At 43.4% G+C, this 24,582-nt stretch overlaps 1 protein-coding gene across 2 annotated transcripts in view; it reads right to left on the reverse strand.

Annotated features, from left to right (window-relative positions):
• The window catches only part of Wdfy4 (WDFY family member 4), a 270,144-nt gene that overhangs the window by 92,472 nt on the left and 153,090 nt on the right, over positions 1-24,582 (reverse strand). For both annotated transcript variants that reach the window (XM_042696276.1, XM_042696275.1), the window contains exons 40-43: positions 20,241-20,318; positions 13,397-13,603; positions 10,155-10,206; positions 8,018-8,184 (exon numbers count right to left, since the gene is read on the reverse strand). In XM_042696276.1, coding sequence (XP_042552210.1) covers positions 8,018-8,184; positions 10,155-10,206; positions 13,397-13,603; positions 20,241-20,318 — 504 coding nt within the window. The remainder of the gene's footprint in view (positions 1-8,017; positions 8,185-10,154; positions 10,207-13,396; positions 13,604-20,240; positions 20,319-24,582) is intronic.

Here is a 24,582-nt window from a genome sequence, read left to right on the forward strand (position 1 = left end):
AAATCTAGTGTATGGATCTCTTTATGTTACCAAGACTTCCAGGTTGAGACAAGGAGCAGGGACGCCCCCTGCCTGCCTACCTGTGTCACTGCCACAGCAAACCTGCCAACAGCCAGCCTCACCTTCCTCTCAAGCTCAGAGGGCACTACCTGGAAATAGCCGTAACTTTGATGTTGTTTAGTTGCTTCACTATAATGTGAAACATCACAAGCCCTGAAGTCAGTTCAAAGCACGAGGCTCTACTTGGCAAATGAGTTAATACCGGAGTACATAATGAGCCAGGGTCTCTCTGCATACTGTAAAACCTGGACTCGGGAATTGTTAGGTTTTGCACTGCAGTCTCCCCAGAGGCTTGTGTACCAGCTGGTGTGATCTTGAGAAGGGATTGGATTGTGAAGGCTCTGTCAGCTTCAGGAGTGGATCAATCCATTGAGATTCATAGTTAAGCGACATTATGTTGCCTGAGCTGGAGGAAGCAGGGCACTAGAAACACGATCTAGTAGGGTCTAACTAATCCTTGGCCCTGGAAGGCTCTCTTTCTTTACTTGCTGGCTGCCATGAGGTGAGCAGCCTCTTCATGAACGTTCCCATGTTCATGATATTCTGCTTCTCCTCAGGCTCCAATCAATGGAAACAGCCAACCTCTAACACTATGAGCCAAAATAGATCTTTTCTCCTTTAATGTGTTTTTCTCAGCTAATAGGAATTCATTTAAAAACTTACTATGGTCAGGCACCAATGGCTTACACCTGTAATTCTTGCTACTCAGGAAGGGTGAGAGCTGAGGGTCATGGTTTGAAACCATCCAGGGCAGGAAAAACTGTGACTCTTATCTCCAATTGACTACCAAAAAAAAAAGGCAGAAGTGGAGCTGTAGCTTAACCAGAAGAGTGCTTGAGTAAAAAAAGCTCATGGACAACATCTAGGCCCTGAGTCCAAGCCCCAGGACCGGCACAAAAACAAAACAAAACAACAACAAGAAAAACACCAAACTTAGTACACATACTAATCACTTAGGCATCTTGATTAAGATTCACATTCTTTGGTAACATCCTTAGAAGTTTCTATTTAACAGATGCAGAGTGATACTTCAGAAGCCACCACTAATAAGCTCTCCAGAGGATTCTGATATGGATGATCTAAACACTAAACACTGAGAAACTGGGCCATGTGCATCAGCGGGGCTGCAAACCATGGGGTGGAATCTGATGTAAGCATGTTTCTCACAAGCCCTCGATCTATTTGTCCTTCATTCATTTGCATGTGCCCCACCCAGTAGAAGGCACAAGGAAGGGAACTACAGGGGCCTTCAGGATGTGGAAAGTCTAACAGAATGGGAAGAGAGGTGGAGGTGCTCTGGGTATACAGAGAAGGGTGTCTTCCCCCTGCTGAGCTAGGAGAGGGAGACATCAGAGAAGTGATCCCTGAAGAGGTAACATAAGGTAGGGGGTCAAGAAGATTCAAAATGGGAGAGGAGAATTCCAGGACACTCTCTTTAAGCAGGTTGACATGTTTTCGGTTTATAGACAATACTGTGCAAAAAGCTGCCTATGTGCCTATATGTGTGTATGTGTGTATGTGGACATGTGTGGACAAGTACATGTAAGGGTGAGGGAGAAAAAGTCACGAAGCCAGGTCAGAAATGACCCCTATATAAAGTATGTCACAGAAAGCCTCAGCGTTAAGTAGGGATGACACAGGCACCTGTGCATTTTATGAAGTCATGGAGATTCACCCAGACAGGAAGCTTCGACATGGAACATGGCTAAGGTTAGCATGCCTTCTTGGCCTTCTCTACATAGCCTTACCTAAAAATACCTGGGAAGTACTTGGGGGAGATGCTGCTGTCTCTTGTCCATAGGGAAGGAAGGGAGGGAGGGAGGGAAGGAGGGATGGGAGGATCTGCTCTTGAGCTGTTCCTCAACAACAAGGTCAAACTCATATTTTACATTTTTATATAAACAAAAAGTCACATATTTAATTTTCATGTAATCAAAGAGAATAATGGCCAAATGAAGCATCACTGGTATTCTGACTCTGGACGGATCTAGAAGCTGCACAGAAGGGTGTAAGGGATGATCTGACAGGGGACCACAATGACGATGCATTAAATCCATCACACTCATATCAATGGAGCTGTGTGCAGAGGACAGCCTTGTGTTTCTGGGAATTACTAATCTATGGTGTAAAGGCATCAGGGAATAATTAAATAATTACCATCCCAGGTACTGCTGGAAGTGACTGGAACCCAGTTGTTCAGACACGGAAATAAATTCACTATCACCATCCTAGCGTTCCAGGACTGCCAGTTTACCCAGGGCCAGGCCAGAGCCTGCAGCTACCAAGGCCTCTGGCAGTGATGGGCCACCAGGCTATGCCCCAGAGCCTCATGGGTATCAGAACAACTGCTTCCGAGAAAACAGGAGGAGGAAAAATCAGAATTCTATAGTGGGAGCAGGGACAAATCATTATGGTTCTGTCCTGAGGGCCTTCTCTTAGAAATTTAGACATAACTCAAGGCCCACTAGATCTCCAAGAGACATTTGAATTAGGAAAATTCCCAGTCTGACATCAATGCCTGCAGGTTAATGGTACCAGCCTGTGTGTGTGTGTGTGTGTGTGTGTGTGTGTGTGTGTGTGTGCACGCACGCGCGCGTGCACCCACACCCACACCCCCCCACACACACACACATACACACACACACCCTGTTTTGTGTATGCAGGATCATGTTCCTACTTCAAAAGTAGTGTACCCTTTCTTCTTACTTCAGCCTCTAGCTCCTATGTCTTCCAGCCCACTGATTTTCAGACTTAGGTAAGTTCCTGGGTCTGTCCTCCTGATACTCTTGCCTGCCTCATGCTTTAAACCTGGGTTTCATTGATTCTCCATAGAAGCCTCAGTCCCAGCAACTTCTTGTTCTGGCAAAATGCTACATGTTCTGAAGGATGCTAGAACTTTGAGACTTCCCATCCCAGCAAGTCAAAACTCTCACCTGATCGTCTGTCTTATCTTCCACTCACCTGGATGTGATTTTTTTTTGGGGGGGGGTCCACTTGTGGGGCCTGAACTCTGGGCCTGGGCGCTGTCCCTCAGCTCTTCAGCTCAAGGCTAGCGCTCTACCACTTGAGCCATAGTGCCACTTCCGGCTTTTTTCTTTTTGCTTATGTGGTGCTGAGAAATCGAACCCAGGGCCTCATACATGCAAGGCAAGCACTCTACCACTGAGCTACCTTCCCAGCCCAAAAGACCTTTTTTAGGTCAGGATATGGTAAAGACACTTGAATATCTATGTTCATTGCTGATCTATTCACAATAGATCAGCAATGAATGAGTGGGTCAAAAAATGTGGTATATATGTAACTATGGAATTTTACTTATCTATTAGGAAAAAATAGTTTTATATCATTTGCAGGGAAATGCATAGACATAGAATAAATCATATTAAGTGAAGCAAGCCAGGTTCAGAGAGACAAATGGCATATTTTCTCTCCTATGTGGAAGCTAGATCTAAAATGCAAATATGCATGATAACATGTATGGGGCTCAATACATTTACACACAAACTGACTAAAGGAGGATATACTTAGGGGAAGAATCCAAAAGTATAACTTCTCTAAACAAGTAATCTACTGTTTATGAACATTTTTACCAGGAAGTGGACACATGTTGCGGGGGGGGAGAGGGCAAAGGAGGCAAAGAAATGGAGGGATGAAGGGTGAGCAAGTACACTCATGGCATTCAATATACACTATGGAAAAAATGAAATACGTAACTTGAGAGCAGGGATGGGATGGGAAAAATGGAGAAGAATGAAGGATGCAGTGTCATTGACTCACACGCACTGTACTTATAACCTGACTTACGGAATTGTAACCTCTTTGTACAACAACTTAATAATATCATTTAAATTATTTGATTTAATTTAAAAATTAAATTTAAAAGACCCCTTTGGGCCCCAGAGTTTCCCATTCTGTGGAAACACCACTCTGGCTTGTCCCTGGCACACTCCATTTCCTGCGTTGAGAGCATCCATCAGTCTATGTGGAAGTGGCTTCATGGATTCACTGAGGGCCTTCCCCTTCCTCAGAGCCATGACATCCCCGGGTTCTAGGGAGGGAGATATACGTTATAATAGCAGATGTGAGCTCCCTCATCACAGAAGACAGAGTATCAACGAGGGCATACTGCACTCATTCCTCTTTGCCACAAACTGATGAGACAAGGAGTAAAATCACAATTTGAAGAGAAAGGAAGTGACCTCCAGGGACTCCCATTCCTTCCTGGAAGTCTCTGAGCCTGTGAATAACAGAGGTGAAACTGGGAATGGGTGGAGTCTGTACACAGCTCTCTGTGCAACCTCTGCCCAGTGGCCCAGAAGCATGTGCTGGATGCCCCACTTCTCCATGGAGCAGGCCTGTCTGAAGATCTGCTGACCCTGGGGAACCTCAGTGCATAGCTTACCTCAAACCAGAAGCAACAAATATAACCAATGAACCAAATCACATCCGCTTATAGCCACGTGCTGAGAGCTAACACCTGTAACCTTAGCTACTCAGGAGGCTGCAATCTGAAGATGGCCATTCAAAGCCAGCCTGGGCAGGAAAGTTCCTGAGACTCTTAGCTCCAAGTAACCACTAAAGAGCTGGAAGTGCAGCGGCAGCTCAAGAGGTAGACACCAACTCTGAGTAGAAAAAGCTAAGGGACAGTGTCCTGACCCTAAGCTCAAGTCCCAGTACTGGCACAACAATAAGTAAAAGAATAAACAGTCCTTGCAAAGAACCAATGTTCAGACAGAGGCAGAATCTCTTTGAAGTGGCTCTTTAACTGCTTCTAGTTCACCTCCCCTGGACTCCCCCAGGCCCTCCAGCAGGCTCAGGGGCATCTCATGCTAAGTTGAGACTGATGCCTCTCCTCTCCCGGACTCCCCTGCTGGCTATGCAGGCTCCCATCTAGACCTTCTAGGGGCTCCTGCTGCCATAGCAAACCATGTATGACATTCATGACACATTCCCTGCTGTGACCAGGAAGCCAAGAGACTTGAAACTTAAGTAAAAACTGGTGAGGATGGAAAACAGCCTCTCCCTAGTCCTGGTCTGCCTCCACTATGGGGAAAGCAGTCATCTGTGTGCTTCAGACACTCCCCCGCCCCCTCAACAACAACCCTGAGGAAAAACATCTCTGGGTGAGACTATCTGCAAAAAACAACTCTCAATGCTGGGCACAAGTGGCTCACACCTGTAATCCTAGCTACTCAGGAGGCTGAGATCTGATGATCAGGGTTCAAAGTCAGTCCCAGCAGAAAAGTCCTCAAGAGAGTCTTATCTTCAATTAACCACTCAAAACCTGGAAGTGGTGGTGTGGCTCAAGTGGTAGAGCACTAGCCTTGAGCACAAAGAGGCTCAGGGATAGCGCCCAGGCCCTGAATTCAAGACCCCCAACTGACAAAAACAAACAAACAAACAAAAAACTCTCAAAAGCCAGCTGCTGGTGGATCATGCCTATAATTCTAGCTATTTGGGAGGCTGAGATCTGAGAATCACAGCTTGAAGCCAGCTGGGGCAGGAAGGTCCATGAGACTCTTATCTCCAATAAACTACCAAGTAAGCCAGAAGTGGAGCTGTGACTCAAGTGGTAGAGCACTAGCCTTGAGCAAAAAAGCTCAGGGACAACATGCCCAGGTCCTGAGTTCAAGCCTCAGGACTGGTATAAAAATAAAATAAAATAAACCCTCTCAGACATAGAACTTGTATGGCCATGAGAGATGAGAGCCGGACCTCAGGGACAGGCCTGTAAACCCCAGACCTTGACCTCAGTCCTGCCCAGTGTGGGGCTGAGCCCCCAGGCTGGTGTTGAGAGCACATGGCACCGGGCTGCCTCAGTGACTCTCAGAAAGGGTGGACAGGTGTTGAAGAAGCAATGGGGACCAGGGACACCTGCATGGCAAGCAGAACTCCAGAGGTGCCCCCACCCCGAGAACTTCAGCCCTGGTAACCCTGACATACACTAACCTAGGTATTGTGCTGAAGGGATTTCATAGCTGAAATTAAGGCTATAACACAGCTGATCTTAAAAGAAGATTTTCATGTGTTAGTTGGTAAGCCCATGCTGAGTGCCATAGCCACAACAGCAGAAACTGAGGGAATTCAAGCCAGCTCTTTCCCCCAACCCATGCAACAGCAGGAGCAGGTTCACATCCTCCAGGAGTCTGCCTGGAGCGGGTCCCTTGGGGGGACATCGGCGGTCTCAGAGACCTGCTCCTGCTCACCTTAGGTTCTCAGCTGAGCTCGTCACCTGCTCCTGGCAGTCCATCCAGGCCACTCAATCTGTAGGCCAGGATCAGAGCCACCCCACGGGCAGAGCACCCCTCAGCCCCATGCATGCCTCTCCAAGTGTGCCCTGTCTCCCCTCATCTGTTGTGCAGGGTGTCTCTTCCACTGACATTCCTGTGTGAGAGCCCAGCTCACTAGTGAGACTGCAAAGCCCACCATTGCTCAGGCCTCTTGATTTGGGGGAAAGAAAGAAAGTTGAGTATGGATGTGTGTGTGTGTGTGTGTGTGTGTGTGTGTGTGTGTGTGCATGTGCCCTAGGGCTTGGATTAGAGCCTGGCCACTGTCCCTGATCTCTTTTACTCAAGGCTGGTACTCTGTCAAGCCACAGCTCTACTTCCAGCTTTTGGGGAGTTAATTGGAGATAAGAGTCTTATAGACTTTCCTGCCTGGGCTGGCTTCAAATTGTGATTTTCAGATCTCAACCTCTTGAGTAGCTAGGATTACAGGCATGAGCCAATGGCACTAGGTTGAAAATTAAGTCTTTAATGAGCACCTCACATCTACCCCATTCTGATCTAACCTCTTTCTTTCACCACCCCAACAAAGCCTGACCCAGAGTAGTAGGAAAGATCTGCCATATGCTCCATGGCATCTGCTGTTTATCATGTGGTCAAGTTGAGATTTGAACCCAGGTCTGCTTTCCTGTAAGATATATGCTTCATAATCTTCTATTCCACCCTTACACTTGAGCAAGAGGGCCCTATTCTGGACACCCTACTTTATGAAGGTCCCCGTATGGCTTGGATGAATGTACCTCAAAATTCCATATGTAAAGGCTTGGTCCTTAAGATAACATAGTAGGAAGTATGGTAGACATGTAAGAGGTAGAGCATATTGCTAGCCTGGGCAGAAAAGGCCAAAGGCTCTTATCTCCAATTAATCACAAAAAAAACTAGAAGTGGAGGTATGGCTAAAATGATAGAGCATCAGTAAAAAAGCATGAGTAAAAAAGCTAATCAAGAGCACAAGGCCCTGAGATCAAGTCACAGTACTGGCACATACATGCAGATACACACATACACACACACAACACACACACAAGACAAAGAAAGAAAGAAAGAAAGAAAGAAAGAAAGAAAGAAAGAAAGGAAGAAAGGAAGAAAGGAAGAAAGGAAGAAAGAAAGGAAGAAAGAAAGAAAGAAAGAAAGAAAGAAAGAAAGAAAGAAAGAAAGAAAGAAAGAAAGAAAGAAAGAAAGAAAGAAAGGAAGAAAGAAAGAAAGAAAGGAAGGAAGGAAGGATCCGGTGGGGCTTGAACTCTGGGCCTGGGTGCTGTCCCTCAGCTCTTCAGCTCAAGGCTAGCACTCTACCACTTGAGCCACAGCGCCACTTCCGGCTTTTTCTGTGTATGTGGTACTGAGGAATCGAACCCAGGGCCTCATGTATGCAAGGCAAGCGCTCTACCACTGAGCCATCTCCCCAGCCCAAGATCAAGAATTCTTAACTTAAAAGGGGCCCCTCAGATTGCTGTGAAAGTCAAGGTAGGAAGTTCCAGATTTCGCCTAATAAGTTGTTAGTTTAAGTGCCTGGCCCTGGGCCCACAAATTTTAGAGCCTATCCTTTTGCCCACTGATCAACTAGTAAACAGTTTTAATCATGAGTGGTGATCTCCCTTGCCACATGAGATAGGCCAGCTTGGTTCTCTCCTGTAGGAAAGCTCTTCATGTCTAAGCAGGGTGGCATGTATTACCTTTTCTTGATCCAGAAGCTCCTGTAAAATCACTTGTCTTTCCTGACACAGCTCCAAGAAATCTTCTGAGTGTAGACTTTCGTGCAAGGCAGGAAAGAATGTCAGCTGTGTGCAGTCTACAGCCACCTCATCAGGCTCCCTGTCATCTTCCTTGGGCATCAGGTCTTCTGCAGTATCATAAAAGCACACACAGTTTGGGCATGAGCAGTCTGGTATCCCGTCATGAGGGAGGGAGTGCAGCATTCACCCGTGTCATTGAGAAGAAAGTCAACGTTCTAGGACTGACGTGCACAGGGTGGCTTGCCACTGCTTCCAAAAATTAGACAATCCCTGCCCCCTATCCTGTGCTATACTGGTTACCACACCTGATAACTGACTCATCTGGGTATGCCCAGACCTACCCCCAGCCTCTGCAACTTCAAATTTCAGTCAGAAAAGCAGCTCAGTGTGTGTGTGTGTGTGTGTGTGTGTGTGAACTAGGACTTAAAACTCAGGACCTGGGTACTGTGTTCGGCTTTTTTACTCAAGGCTGGTGCACAACCACTGAAGCCACAACTCTACTTCTGGCTTTTTGGTAATCCATGGGGTATAAAAGTCGTACATCCTTTCCTGCCCAGGCTGGCTTTGAATCATGATCCTCAGATCTCAGCCTCCTGAGTAGCTAAGCTTACAGGCATGAGCCACTGGCACCTTGCTTATCCATTCTTTTACAAGAGTGTTGATTGTTCAAAACACAGCAGCAGCATCTTCTTATTGTAAAAAAGGAGACAGCTCTCACCAGTGTACAGTCCCCTGTAAGGAAGCTCTTCTCTGTGCCTGACCCTTCAGGTAACATTTATCCATCCAGTCCTAGACAATGTGTAGGCATGTCAATGAAGAAATGACCTTTTTCTGCCCAAGGTCACACAGCTGCTAGAAATAGGGACAGGAGCTAAACAGAGTGGCCTTTTAATCTGTAGGTTGTCTGGCTTCCCAAATATTTTTTGTCTGTATAAGTATATGTACACATATCTTATTAATTTTTAAAAAGCTAATAATATGTCATTTATACTTTTTCTTCACTAATACTTTTCACTCAAGAGTACATCATGGGCTGGGCACCCATGGCTCAGGAGATCTGAAGTCTGTGAGACTCTTATCTCCAATTGACCATAAAAAATGCCAGAAGTGGAGCTGTGGCTCAAATGGTAGAAAGCTAGCCTTGAACAAAACAGCTCAGAGACAGTGCCCAAGCCCTGAGTTCAAGCCCCAGGACTGGCATACACACACACACACACACACACACACACACACACACACACACACACACACACTGTGGTCACATTTCTATTCCATTTAAATTTTCTGCACAACCTCAAAGGCTGTGAAATGCTCTATTATTAGGTTTTTATTAAATGATCTATTATTATCACTAACCAACCCATCCTATTTTTCAGAGAGGCAATAGGTTCAATGTTGGCCATTCCAGGGGTGGCTGCCCACCGTCTTTTCTGCACAGGCGTAGATTTCGTTTCTAAGGCAGGGGCCTGTGCATCCCAGCAAAATGCACAGCTGTGTGGTCTCGTGAACCTGCCTCTTCCCCATCCACATGGTCTCAGAGCAGCCACATTGCTCATGACTACAAAGCATGAACCACGTTGCTGAACCACAATCAGAATTTCTCAATTTGAAACTGTCCCCTCAGGTTGTTACAAAGGTCAAGGCAGGAAGCCACCAAAGATTTTACCCAACAATTTGTTAATTTGAGTTGCATCTTTAAAGGCTTCTAGAGACAACCTTGGGGTAGACACACAAACTTAAAAGCCTGTCCTTTTGCTCATTGATTGACTAATTAATAGTTAGATCACCCTTCTCACGTACATAAAGATACCTTGTTTCTCTCCTATGGAACATTCTTAGTGAGTAACCAGGGTGGCATATATTATCCTTTCCTTGATCAAGAAGCTCTTGTAAAATCACTTGTCTTTCCGGACTTAACTCTTATCTCTAATTAACGAGCATGAAGCTGGAAATGAATGTGTGTGTCTCAAAGTGGAAGAGTGACACCGTTGAGGAAAAAAAAGCATCATATTGAATAAAACTACTAAATATGGCTTAATTTTTTAAAGGAAAAACCATAAATTAATGAACCTAATACCTTGATTTTCCGCCTTGGTTTGAGACGTACCACTCTTTCTATCTTGGTTTGCCTAAAACAGGAGCAGAGAAAAATGAAATTAAACCCTGAATACTATGTTTATGTCCCTCTCTCCCTGCCCTTAGATTCACAACCTCACACACACACACACACACACACACACACCTTTTCTGATAACTCAAGAAGCAGGGAAAGGAAAATGTGAAATCCTACAGGACCACAATAAAATGCAAGTATTAATGTTCCTGAGTCAAAGGGAAAACCCACAGTCTTCCATTAAGTAGGATTTACAGTAATTACCCAAGACAGACTAAGATGGGATTAGAGAACATGCAGAATGTCTGAGCATGGCCTGCTCTAGAGAGGGGCAGAGGTGGGGTGGGGGAGAGGAAGGGAACCAAAGTAAGCAGTCCACTGGGCTGTGACAAGGACAGATTGTGTCAGAAGCCCTGGTTCTGTTCTCTAGTTGTTCCCTTCCTCTCCCCTTTCCCCCTGCCCCCGTCCTCTCTCTGTCCCAAGTGCTTATTGGATAAATTAAATATATATATGTGTGTGTGTGCCAGTCCTGGGGCTTAAACTCAGAAGATGGGCAGTGTCCCTGAGCTTCTTTTGCTCAAAGCTAGCACTTGAACCACAGCTCCATTTTTGTGGGACTTTGTGTGTGTGTGTGTGTGTGTGTGTGTGTGTGTGTGTTCCTTTTTTTTTCTGAGGTAAGAGTCTCACTGGCTCTCCTTACCTGGGCTATCTTCCCACAGCAATCCTTAGAGCTCAGCTTCCTGAGTAGCTAGGATTATAGGCATGAGCTACCAGCACCCAGCATAAATATAGTTTTCTCCTTAGGTTTGAGGATTTTAGTATGGATACCAAAATGGCAGGGTTGCATATTAAAGAGCATAGTTAACACGGTACCTTGAGATGGATGTGGATACAGAAGGTTCAACTACAGCACCCCGAGGTTTGCAAGAGTGCCTTTCAGAATATTTTACATTATGAATGTTCAATGAGGACATGAGAAACTAACAGACTGATATTGCCTAGGGTTCAAGTTCATTTCTCTGCTCATTAAAGGGTAGGAAAGTGTTTAAAGAAGACAGAGCAGACTAACTTGAAAGCAAAAGAACAATGAAACAGATTCCTTGCACACGGAGGAGGGCCAGAACCAGGAGCCCAAAGTCTCTCTCTCAGGACCCGCTAGATACAGGGTCCCCTGTCCTCCTTCCCCTAGTGCCATGCTTCTGGTCTATTGGTTGAGGAGTGCACAGGTGCTGGTGATCCTGCTCCCTCCCTCCCTTCCTTCTGTGGTGCACAAGCGCAGAAGTTTCTCTGTGATTGGATGGACAGCTAGGGGGACAGTGTCGGACCATAACCATAAAGTGTGCCTGTGTGCCTCTAACCTGTTTGAACCACTTAGGTCACTGGCTTGAGCTTGTGGAAATCACTGCATTCAAGAGATTGTTTATTGTAAAACTTGTTCCAGGATATGCTCATACCATAAATAAGGCAATAGCATTGCAAGTTCTAAGTTCTCAATGACAAAGAATTTGTCCCGGCAGACAATGGCCATAGTGGTTCTTTCCATAGCCTGGTTATCCAGATGGCGAGTCTCTTAAACTCAGTGACAACTCCCATCTCTATCTGTATGCTCCTTCTAAGTACTACCTTCTACTCCTTCTACCGTCTAGCTACCTCCTCCTTCTTAATGCCTCTCTTCTGTTAAATGAAATCAATAGCAAGCTATGGAGCCAGGTGCCCCAAATCCTAGGTACTCAGGAGTCTGAGATCTGAGGATCACAGTTTGAAGCCAATCTAGGCAGGAAAGTCCATGAGACCCTTATCTCTCTCATCTTAACCACCAAATAGCTGGAGGTGGAGCTATGGTAGAGCACTAGCCTTGAGCAAAAAACGTCAGGGATAGAACCTAGGCCCTGAGTTCAAGCCCCAGTGTGCACGTACACACTCACACTCAGAAAATGTAATAGGCTGAACAACTGTGGCCCACACCTGTAACCCTATTTGAAAGGCTAAAATTGTTAGTATAATGATTTAAGACCAGCCCAGGCAGAAGAGTTCACAAGATACCATCTCAATGGAAGGCTAGATAGGATGGGGTGCTCTTGTGATACTAGTTACCGCTGGGTAGCCTAACATCAGTGAATCCTGCTCAAGCATGCAACTAAGCAGGAAGTGAGACCCCACCTCAAAAATAATCAGCATTCCCTCCCTACTACCCAGACATACCACTCCTGGGCTTCTAACCAGAACATCACAAGACAGAATGCCACAAAGACACTTGCACATCTATGTTCAGTGCTGCACTATTCACAATAGCCAAGTTATGGAAGCAGCCCAGATGCCCTACAATGGATGAGTGGATCCAAAACATCTAGAATCTATACACAATGGAGTTTTACATGGGCATTAGAAAGAATGGAATTATGTTATTTGCAGGGAAATGAATCAACCTAAACAAATAAGGTTAAATGAGGTAAGCAAAGCTGAGAGATACAAACAGCGTATGCTTTCTCTCATATGAGGAAGCTAGATCTAAAATATACCCTGACATGATAAATTATACAAGACTCTAGGCATTCACACATAGTGAGACCAAAGCAGGATACTCTTTGGAGAGGAACACAAAAGTGCAATGCCTATGTGCATCTGATCATATAAAATAATGTTTATTGAAATGACCTCCAGGGAATGGAAACAAGATATTTGTTTCTCTGTTGTTTTATTTTCTTTTTATCTTGTTTATCTGTCTTTAAGAGGATAAGAGAGGCACAGAAATTGAAGGACAAAGTGTGAACAAACGCAGTGAAGGTACTCACTAGACCCTATGTTGAAAATGAACTATACAACTTGTAAGTAGGGACAGGAGGGAAAAACTGGGGGAGAAAGCAAGGGAAAGGGTGACATTGTCCTAAAACAGATGTATTCTTTACCTGACTTTTGTAACTGTCACCCCTCTATACTTCACCTTTATAATAACAATTTAAAATTTAAAAAAATAAACCAGCAGTAAATAGGACTGGTAACATGGCTTAGTGACTCAGTGGTTAAAGTGTTTAGAAAGCCAAGTACCACAATTGAAATCCCAGTACCACAAGAAAGCAAACAACAGCAAAACAATGTCTCTACATTTACCTGTATAACTCTTGTCTCCTACATGTTGCAAACATGATCCGGGATGGGTAACTGAGCCACTTTCCTCATAGGCTTACTCTCACTGTCCTAAGGCTTACCTTGCCCATGCCTGGGCTCAGGGCCTCCCGTGGAGACAGGCGTCTCAGGCGTTTCCTCATGTGAGCAGGGCCTTCTCTCCAATCCAGTTCCCACTGGGCACGTGGCCTGGCTCCTGCCATCTGGCCCCATAAGCCCAGCTCCCCAAAGAGCTGTTCCTGAATCCTGGCCCAGGCACTGGCTGCCTTTAGGTGCCCACATCTTCGCCTCTGGGAAGCAGAAATACAACATTATCCTTGGGCACTTTTTCAAGTAGGCTCCAAATGAACAGGCCAAGTGCTCTGCGATTATTTAAGAAAGATTCCCCTCTGGGTATCCCCCAGGAACCCTCAGGATGTATACAGTGTCCCCTCTGGATCAGGAGCAGGCCAGAAGAAGCTGATCCCAGCCGCCAGACTGCTGGTGAGGGCAGAGAGCAACAGACCCTGAAAGTGTTGAAGCTAACCTGCTGAGTAGACAGATGTTTTGTACATGGACATGGAATTTCACCATGGCCCCTACTCTTCCACAATAATGCTGAACATACATCTTCTAGTGACCTGGACTGGAGGGAGAGTGGAATTAACAGCCCTGGCAAAGCTGGATGATCTGAGCAAGTCATTCCCATCTCTGACCTCATTTAACCTCCAGCTATTAAATGAGACAACTGGTCTGGATGATATCTCAGGGCCTTTCAGACCCTACTATCTTGTGGTTGTGTGTTTGAGTGTGTGTGTGTGTGTCAGTATACGGGTACAATGCATCTTGATCAATGTCACCCCTTTCATCCTCCCCACCAACCCCACCCATCTCCTCAACTTATCTGATTGCACTTTCACATATGCATATTGTATTATGACTATATTTACCCATCCTTTTTTCCATTCATCTGTTTCTCTCCCCTGGACCTCTCCCTCTCCTTGTATATTCCAGATTCCTGGTATTCATTTTGTTAAGCTGTGTAAATTAGTGGTTTGAAGCCGTTAAACAATGTTAATCCACGCTTCAGTCAATATGTTGGTGTATAGATGCATATGGCCCTCTCTTGTTTCATATATGTTCATAGTTTAGGTCTAACCTCCACATGTGAAAGAAAGCCTGTGTACTTGTTGAATGTCCAAACATTCGAGAAGGTTCACATAAAGTAAAACTTTCTGTGTTAACGATGATCATCCCATCAGTTATTTATGAAATTCTATTTGGTTTTACGGTCTCGGATTGTCTTCTACTCTAGTACCATTTAAGGATAAAAGGGGCCAAATATGCTGAAATAGATCATTTGTAATTATGAAAAAACACAAGGGAATCTGTTGGGGATACTTATTTGGGGGAGGGAAAGGGGTCAGGCGTGTGAGATAAGGGGTGATTGATTGGAATACAGTGTATATATGTGTAGAGATGTAACAATGAAATCCCCCCTAATATAAGCTAATAAACATTATATACTATGTTATATATAATACATGTAATATCTATAATACATGTATGTTACATATGTTATATATTACACCCTACACTGCTGTTATGTCTATTGTATAATACTTGTATATTATATATGTTATAAAATACACCCTACACTGCTGGTATAGGCCACCCTGAGGTTGCATACATCACCATGTCAGTGAAGTATCATCATCAGGTCTGGACAATTGAATCGATGCTGTAATAACTGACATCAGTACTGACAATTACCGCCAGCAGAGGCACACATCAGGCCAAGCTCCTCACCTGCTTCATCTCATTGTTCTCTACTCCTTGGGCACCATGAGTAAAACTTTTCCATCATCCCCAGGAAGATACAGGCCTACTCAGGAGAAGTGGCTTCTCCAGGGGCTAGGAGCAGTCACACTGAGACTTAACTACTCAAGTGGTAGAGTGCTAGCCTTGAGATAAAACAAACAAAAACTCAGAGACAGTACCCAAACCCTTAGTCTGAGCCCCAAGACCTGGCACAGGAAAAAAAAAAAAATAGGGTGAATGCTCAAGATCCCATTATCTTCAGCAAAGGGTGATTACATCTGCATTCTTTTAAATATCAAAAGAGTGTCTTAAATATTTAAAAACTTGGAAAGTATTCTCATGGATTAGTTTGAAAAATGCTGATTTTTCTCAAAAATACCTAATCAATGGTAAAATTACACAAACTTCTCAAACTCTCCTAACCTCAGTCAGGCCCTGTTGATGACAATGGCCCAGGCTTACATTTCAGGAGACGGGTCAGATCCCACCTTTCTGGGCTCAGTGGGTCCCTGCTGTCCTTCCTACAGAAGCCTGGCAGACCAGGCAGAAACCCACAGAGTTCCCCCAGCACACCTTCCTTCCACTCTTACAAAAGAAATGGCAAGTTCTTGATGAGATGCGAATCAGCGTTTAATAAACAAACTCCTCTCCCTCTGCTGCAACTGATAATACACTGACTCATGTGGGGACTGGCCTGAGAGGCCTGTCCAGCAGGCACATAACTGTACCATGCCTTCCAGGCCCTGAGGACATCAGTGCTGGGATACCTGGGCACCCGCAGTAAAGGCCCAGGGCAAGGGGTGGGGGGGGAGAGGGGGGAACCAGACCTGCTGGCTGATCCCTGGGACAGCCACCACAGGGCACACCCCACTGCCCCTATCAGGATAGGGGAAGGCTGGTACAGGCCCCACATCCCAGGAACCCCTAATCCCAGTAAGCATGCTCTAAAGTATGCTTCAACAGATGGAATACGATCTGGAGAGCAGTGCCTCTCAGGACTATTGCCCCTGGCACCACACCCCATCTCCCTTCATAGGTACACCAATGGTTCCCTCCATTTCACCAGTCCTCAACCCCCACAGGTAGTAATGGTTCTTTCCACCCCGCCAAGCCTCACCCCCCATAGGTATGCTAATTGGTTCCTTCCAACCCTCCAAGCCTCCATAAGTTTGCTAATGTTTCCTCCTCCTCTCCCCGGTTTGGTGCCAACTCCTGTCCTGTGGATACCTCTTCACCTAAACCTCTACTAAGTTGTAAACCCCTTCAAGGCAAAGCAGTAGCATAATTACTGCATTTTCTACACCTTGCATAGGCTTAGGAATACAAATAAATAATACAAACCATAAGGTTTTAATACCACAAGTCATATTTTCTAGTGATTAATCTCCTTGAAATTTTTATCAATAACACTAGTATATAACCACATACAGGATATCTATTGTCTACTGCCACTGTCCTAGCCAGCTGCTTTCACATGGGCTACTATTTAATATTTACAGTTTAGAAATGCTCTGCTGTTTAAAAAGGGAAGAGGGGAGGGGAGGAGGAGAAGGAGAGGAGGGGGAGGAAGAAGAGAAGAAGGAGAAGAAAGAGGAGGAGGAAGAGAAAGAGGAAGGAGGGAGAAGAAGTAAAAGTAGGAGACGGAAAGAAGGAAGGAAGGAAGGAAGGAAGGAAGGAAGGAAGGAAGGAAGGAAGGAAGGAAGGGAGGGAGGGAGGGAGGGAGGAAGGGAGGGAGGGGGGAGGAAAGGAGGGAAGGGAGGGAAGGGAGGGGAGGGAGGGAAGGGGGGAAGGGAAGGAAGGGAGGGAAGGGAGGGACCGAGGGGCAGGCCAGGAAAGGCAGCCCTTGGGGTTCCAATAGGGCTCTGACTGTCCTAATCATCCCTGGTGTTAACCCTGAAGGAGTCAAGCCTACAAAGGTGCTGTAAAGACCTGAATTTGCCCTTACCAGGTTGCCCTTATCAATCCACGGCACTTAGGATAAAAAGCAAAAACTCTAATTGAGCACAAGCCCAGTGGCTTGGCCCTGCTTCATCCTTACCCTGTGTCTCCCAGCTCAAGACTCCTAACCATTTTTTCCTTTTAGTAATCACTGACATCCAACTTTTTCCTGCCTCAGGACCTTCACACAGGCCCTCTCCCTAGCTCAAACACTGCTCCCTGTAGGATTTCAACCCATACTCTCCCTCCTGCAGTTTTTAGTTTAAAAAGTCATTTCCTTGACCCATGCAAACGAAATCCAATCCCCCTCATAAACATTCCTTGTATTCACATATTATCTATTAGGTTGTGAAGTTATTTAATGTATGTAATATCTTAGTTACTATTCACTGGCAGAAATTTCCTCCTATTGTCTGGCCTCAGTCTCTCCTGCTGTTGGAAATTTACTCTCTCCCCTAAATCCCCTTTTTCCTGGGAAAAGAATATCAATGGGAACAAAACTGTGAAATAAAAAAAAAAACAGAACAAAATTATTGATAAAGGGCAAAAACCTCTTGGTAAAGGTGGACCAGTAGTCAGCCTATGTCCCTTCTCCATCCTTGCTAAAAAGCAAAAGAACATCTCTCCCTCACTCAAGTTTACCAGGCTGTCAGCTTTGCAGAAGGCTACTGACCACCGTGAGGCTTATCACCAGCTGCACTGAGTTGCTGTGTTAGTCAGGAGCTTATAATAAAAATCATTTCTGTAGTAGTGTCAATAGCATTGATAGTAATGGTCACGCTGACCAAGTCAAGCTTATGTTCTGCCTACGCTCTTGTGACTCAAGGCTATGTTTTTGCTATGTTTTGCTTCTGTAACCTTACTTGCTTGCCTCAGTAACAGGGCCTTAGGCCCAACAATTGAAGACCACCATTGAATGGTTCCACTATGGGCAGCCAATTGCAAATTATTATGTATGATATTTACCATAAAGAACAAATGAATTTAAAGGTCATATAACTATAACCAATGAAAATGAGCCAAACCTGCCTGGCATGGCTTGTCTATGTAATTCTTTGTAATCTATCCCTATAAAAACCCATCCTGCCCTGAGCTCGGGGCCATTCTCCTACTTTCCCAGTAGTAGGAAATGGTCCCCACATGGTGGTAATAAAGTTCCTAGCCCTTTTAACTGGGTGTCCTGGAGTCTCTTTTGGATCTGGGATATAATAATGTATATCCACATTTTATAGTGGGGCTGAGACCAAAGCCCAAGCCTGTGTGCTTGCTATGATAGTGAGGCAGAGCAGGCTAGAGAAAATGAAGCACTGAATCTATTGAGGATTCTATTAGAAACACAGAAGTGTTATCTTCTTTGCTTTAACCCTTACACTTCTTCATAAGCTGAAGTATTGGTACAAAGGAAAACGAAAAGACTAAGAGCAGCTTTCTCCATCTGACCTTGCCTTCTGGCCCAAAATAATGAGTATACTCTAAAACCTGAGCAGGGATATCACAAAGAAAGATGTGTGGTAATGAGGAATCAAATCCAGAGCCTCATGCATTCTAGGCAAGCACTCTACCACTAAGCCATGTTCCAATCCAGTAATCTCACCCCTGGGCATTTACCCAAACCATCACAAACAAGACCACACTAAAACTACCAGCACAACCATGTTCACTGCAGCATTATTTACCATAGCTAAGATATGGAACCAATCCAATGCCTCTCAGTAGATGAATAGAACAAGAAAAAGTGATACACACACACACACACACACAAAATGGAATTCTATGCTTCCATCAGAAAGAATGACATCACTTCATTTATAAGGAAATGGAAAGACTTGGAAAAAATCATATTAAGTGAAGTAGGCCATACCCAAAGACACATAGGCTCCATGGTTTCCCTCATTTGTAATAATTAGTATATATCTAGTATAGTCTTAGAAAAGGATCTCAATAGCTTAATAGCTATGTATATATAGCCATATAAAATGATGTTAATTGAAATGAACTCCAAGATATAAAAACAAGATTCTTTTGATGTTTGTTTTTAATGTACTGTGTGAAGTCATTTCTTTCTTTCTTTCTTTCTTTTTCCCTTTGGTTTATGCCCTGTTGTCACTGTTTGTTTGTTTTTTAATTTTTGGTACCCTGTATCTTGTATATACATTTATCTGATTTGGAAAAGGGAAGGAGAATAACAAACTGGTGCGACAAAGGATAAAGAGTGAACCAATGCAACAGTGATACTCACGACAATATGTTGGAAATGAATTTTACAACTTGGGGGAGGGGAGTCAAGTTAGAGGGAAAGTGGGAAAGAACAAGGGAGAAGGTAACACTGTTTGACAAGAAATATACTCATTACCTTACTTGTGCAACTGTAACCCCTCTGTACATCACCTTTACAATTAAATTAAATGTTTTAAAAAGAAGAAAGACATGTATCCTGGAGAAGCAAATACTTGGGAAAATAACTCCTCCTGACACAAGTGTTCATCTCAAGGATGGACCTGTATCTTGAAAGATGTATGGGAGAACATATCCTTTCTTTGAAGGGAGGCCCAAACATAATGATCAAAGTTTAATGAGCATGTCAGTCTTAAGAGACTCTGAGCCCAGTGATAAAATAACACAGAGAGATTCTATGTGCCAGGTATGAGAACAAACAGAAACACTTACCCTAGAACAACTTTAAGTCCAACCCTGCCTTTATCACAAATGTCCGCCATGTTAAAGTGCTCAGGTGTCTCCCCTTTGAGCACCTGCGCTCCCTGTTAGAGTGGGCCTCTGTTTCTCTGCTTCTCTCTTGTCTGCTTGCTCAACAGTCTGCCAAGTTATCCTACCACTGTCACTTGTCCTGAAGTTCTTATTCTGTGATCAAAGTCAAGGACCTGGGACTAAAACTGTAAGTGTAGGATCCCTACTGCTAGAGGAAAACTTTGCAAACCCTACCTGGAAGTGATGACAGCCCCAGCAGGGTCCAAGGCACCAAGGGCTCTCCTGGTGGAGGAAGATGATCAGGGCTGCAGTCCTGTATCCTCAGCTGCTGATTTATGAGCACTAAGCCCTTGAGTCAACTTCATAGACCACTGGTGACCACTTATCGACTTACACAATGTAAAACCTGAACCCAAGGCCCTTCTAATTTTTCTATTTGATTCATGGTGGACATGGAGAAAAGAGACTCTCTTTGTTTCTTACCTGGACATGGTCTTTATATAAAGAGGCATAGAACTCCTGTCCTCTTCGTCGGTAGTTCTCTATACAGGATACAAAATCCTGGAGAGACAAAGCAAACCACATCTCAGTGCTACCTGTGAGATTAGCTAAGTACGTCTCCATTCTGACCAGTTGCCAGGGGAACATGGTTAAATCAGTTGCAGTCTCATGAATGAGGGTTCAGCCTGTGGGGATCTGTCACACACTAACATGTTCACTAGCATAGGTTACCTTCTCTTCCTCTAGAAATGGGCCCAGCCTTCCTTCCTCCCAAAAATAAATCCAAAAAGACAACTGTTGAATAACCAGCCTTAATAAAGCATAGAGCCACCCAGAGCTGGTAAGACTTGCAGAGCCAAGATTCTAGAAAGAAAACTTATTACTTAAAGACAATAAAAATATATTTTAAAAAGATAAAATCAATTCACCTTTGTTGAATAGTAACTCCTTTGTACAACTATTTAAAATAATAAAACACATTTTTAATTAAAAAATAGGGCTGGAAATGTGTCTTAGTGGTAGAGTGCTTGCCTAGCATGCATGAAGCCTTGGCTTTGATTCCTCAGTACCACATCAACAGAAAAAGCCAGAAGTTGTGCTGTGGCTCAAGTGGTAGAGTGCTAGCCTTGAGCAAAAGAAGCTCAGAGATAGTGCCCAGGCCCTGAGTTCAAGCCCCAGGACTGGCAAAAAAACAAACAAAAAAAGTTGGGTGCTGGTGGCTCACACCTGTAATCCTAGCTACGTAGGAGCCTGAGATCTAAGAATCATAGTTCAAAGCTGGCTAAGGCAGGAAACTTTGTGAGTTCTTATCTTTTTTTTTTTTGGCGGGGGGGGGGGGGGGGGGGGGCGGATCCAGTCGTGGGGCCTGAACTCTGGGCCTGGGCGCTGTCCCTCAGCTTTTCAGCTGTGGCTCAAGTGGTAGAACACTACCCTTGAGCACAAGCTCAAGGACAGTGCCCAGGCACTGAGTTCAAAGTCCCAGGACCAACACACACACACACACACACACACACACACACAGAGTGAAATGGTGGCTGCTTTTCTTTTAAAACAAGGAACAAAGAAGGATTCTTTCACTGTTCCCATTCTCCATACAAGTTCTATCCAGTGTAATAACACAAGCAAAGGAAATAAAACTTATTCAGGTTGAAAAGAGTTAGACACTCTGTGAGTTCCCAAGGTAAATACCAAACAAACAAATAAATCCTAAAACTTAATAAGGCCATAAGATACACTATCAACAAAAACATACCAATTATTTTTCAAAATAATGACAATGTATGCTAAATTAAAAAGCACAATATTATTTAAATATCCCAGATACTTAGATGCAAATCTAACAGAACACAAATAGGACTGATATGCTGTAAAATACAAAATGTAGATGAAAAAAGTCAAAGACTAAATACAAGAAGGGTATACCATGTTCAAGAATTGGGAGGCTCAACACTGAATATCATTTCTTCCCAAATAAAAGGTATAATTCCAATCAAAATCCAAGCAAGTTTCCATGTAAAGATAAGATTGTTTTTAAAAATCATATTAAAGGGGCTGGGAAGGTGGCTCAGTGGTAGAGCACTTGCTTTGCATGCCTGAGGCCCTGGGTTCGATTCCTCAGCACCACATAAGCAAAAAGAAAAAAGCTGGAAGTGGCACTGTGGCTCAAGTGGTAGAGCGCTAGCCTTGAGCTGAAGAGCTGAGGGACAGCGCCCAGGCCCAGAGTTCAGGCCCCACGACCGGACCCCCCCAAAAAATCATATTAAATAGCAAAGGAATAAGAAAAGCAGAAACAATTTTGAAAGTTACAGCTAAAATGAGAAGAATTGTTTTCACATATTTCAATATCATACGGTTATAGTAATGAACAATGTATATGACTACAAAAAAACAGGAAAGAAACAAAGAAGGAAGGAAGGAAGGAAGGAAGAAGGAGAGAAAGCAAAAAGTAAGCTATCTAAAATATAGCTTTTGAAACTTCATCAGAAATCTTTACATTTCTTGGTTAGAAATGTATATATCCATATCTATTTTACTTTACTGATTTGCATATTTGCTCTTTTTACAGTCACATACATCTACCTGTAAAGTGCCATAATTTTGTTCTTTCTCATGGCTGAATAATACTCCACTGTGAATATGAATACCACATTAAAAAAATCCATTCATCAGTTGTAGGGCAACTGGGCTATTCCCATAGCTTGGAGATTATAAACAGTGCTGTAATTATCATAAATGCCTCTACTGTATTCTGACTTCCACTCCTTACATCTATTCCCCAAAGTGATATGACCAGATCATATGGTAGTTTTATTTTTAGTTTTTGAGGTTATTCCATACTAATTTCCACAGAGGCTGCACTAATTTATATCCCCACCAACAGTGTATAAAGGTTCCTTTTCCCCAGCATTCTTGTCAGCGTTTCTCATTTGTAGTTAGCCCTTGTACTATTAGTTAATGCGCTAATAACAATAAAAGAATGTCCTTGATGAAAAAGTACAAACTGTTGTTTTTCTTAAGTATCAACTCCTGAAGGTACTTCTTCTAAAAGTCTGTGTGATAAAATGGGAAGTTTGCAAAAAGCACTCTTTTCTTATGGTGCTGGTCCTGAACTCAGGGCCTACCTGCTGTCCCTCGGTTTTTTTGCTCAAGACAAGTGCTCTACTACATGAGCCACAGCTCCACTTCGAGCTTTGTGATGCTTAATTGGAGATAAGAGTCTCACAGACTTTCCTGCCTGGGCTGGCTTCAAGCCATAATCCTCAGATCCTAGTCTCCTGAGTGGCTAGGATTACAGATTTAACGGCACTCTTGAATAAATAAACAAATAAATAAAATGTGACAGCTCTTTCAAGCAAGTGCTCTTGTGTAATTGGTACACATACAAACTGAGCCAACAGCTTCTGTTACAGAAGATCATTTTTATTTGAAAGAACAAAATAGATGGACAGACAAAATTATGGTCAAGAACAGTTGATTACCGAGTAGATACAGTCTCAAAAAGTGAACCAACAGAGTCTGCTATCTCAAATAAAATAAGTGATGGCATCTGCTGCCCAAAAGTGATCACACTTGAGCTTTCAAGCAAACACATTGAATTGTTGAAAACTTGTGTGTTTCTGTGAGCTTTGGCAATTTCCCATTTGTTAAGATTTCTCTGATAAGATCTGGGGCATAATATTCCATCTTGCATAATGACAGGTGTGAACAATTGGGAGCTCTGTGGAATGCAGAAATCTGGTATTCCTAATACATGACACAAAAACCTGCATGGGTTCAAATGTCTATCCCAAGTGCAAGGCAAGCCAGAACAGCAGCATGTCACATACTAAAAGAATTCCACTGATAAAGAGTACAAAAATGTTCTTTAAGAAATCACTAATTACCCAGGCACCCATGGCTCATGCATGTAATCCTAGCTACTCAGGAGGTTGAGATCTGAGATCAAAGCCAGCCTGAGCAGGAAAGTCTATGATACACTTATCTCCACTACATTACTCAGAAAAACCCAGAAGTGCCACTGGGGTTCAAAGTGGTAGAGCATTCAGCACAAATTGGCTCATGGACAGTGCCCAGGCCCTGAGTTCTAACTCCAGGACCAGCAGGGAGGCAGGGGAACAATTCAATAAAGCATCAAATCATATCAGTCTTTTCACAATCCTTTTTTAAAATATATAGTCAATTCTCTTATAACATCTTTACCAAGAAGCATTATACTCATAACCTGACCTATGGAATTGTCACTCCTCTGTACAACTACTTAATAATAATAAAGAAAAAAATCTTTAAATGATTAATCAAATTAAAATTCTGTTTCAATCCCTTTTATGGTAAATATCAGTAGACATAACCTTCATAAACAAAAGCTCTTGGGATTGCTCAGTAATTTTTAAGAGGGTAAAAAGGTCTTCAAGCAAAATAGTTTACAATTATTCTTTGAATAAATTACTACTTCATACAATGACTTCAACACATCTTTTCCTTTTTACAAGAACTGGAATTTGAACTCAGAGCCTCATACTTTCTAAAACTTTATTCTGCACACTGTGACTTAGAATATTTTCCCTCTGTATATTTCAAAAAATACAAAAGTGTTTATTGGCAAAGACTAAAAAATATGAAAACAATATAATTTTTAAAATCTAGTTCCTGTTTGGGAGTTATGAGAATAGGATGATTTTTTTCTTTCCTTTTTGGTTTCATTTGCAAAAGTTTCTTCAATATTGCTTTTGCATTGTTCACACACATTTATAAGTAAAGCAATCATTAAGAGGATCACAAGTGACATAAAATGCTGAAAAATTTGACTAATTCTCATCGCAGGCAG

The sequence above is a fragment of the Dipodomys spectabilis genome, unplaced genomic scaffold, assembly GCF_019054845.1.
Source record: "Dipodomys spectabilis isolate Male_0828 unplaced genomic scaffold, ASM1905484v1 ptg000207l, whole genome shotgun sequence".
NCBI classification, from domain to species: domain Eukaryota; kingdom Metazoa; phylum Chordata; class Mammalia; order Rodentia; family Heteromyidae; genus Dipodomys; species Dipodomys spectabilis.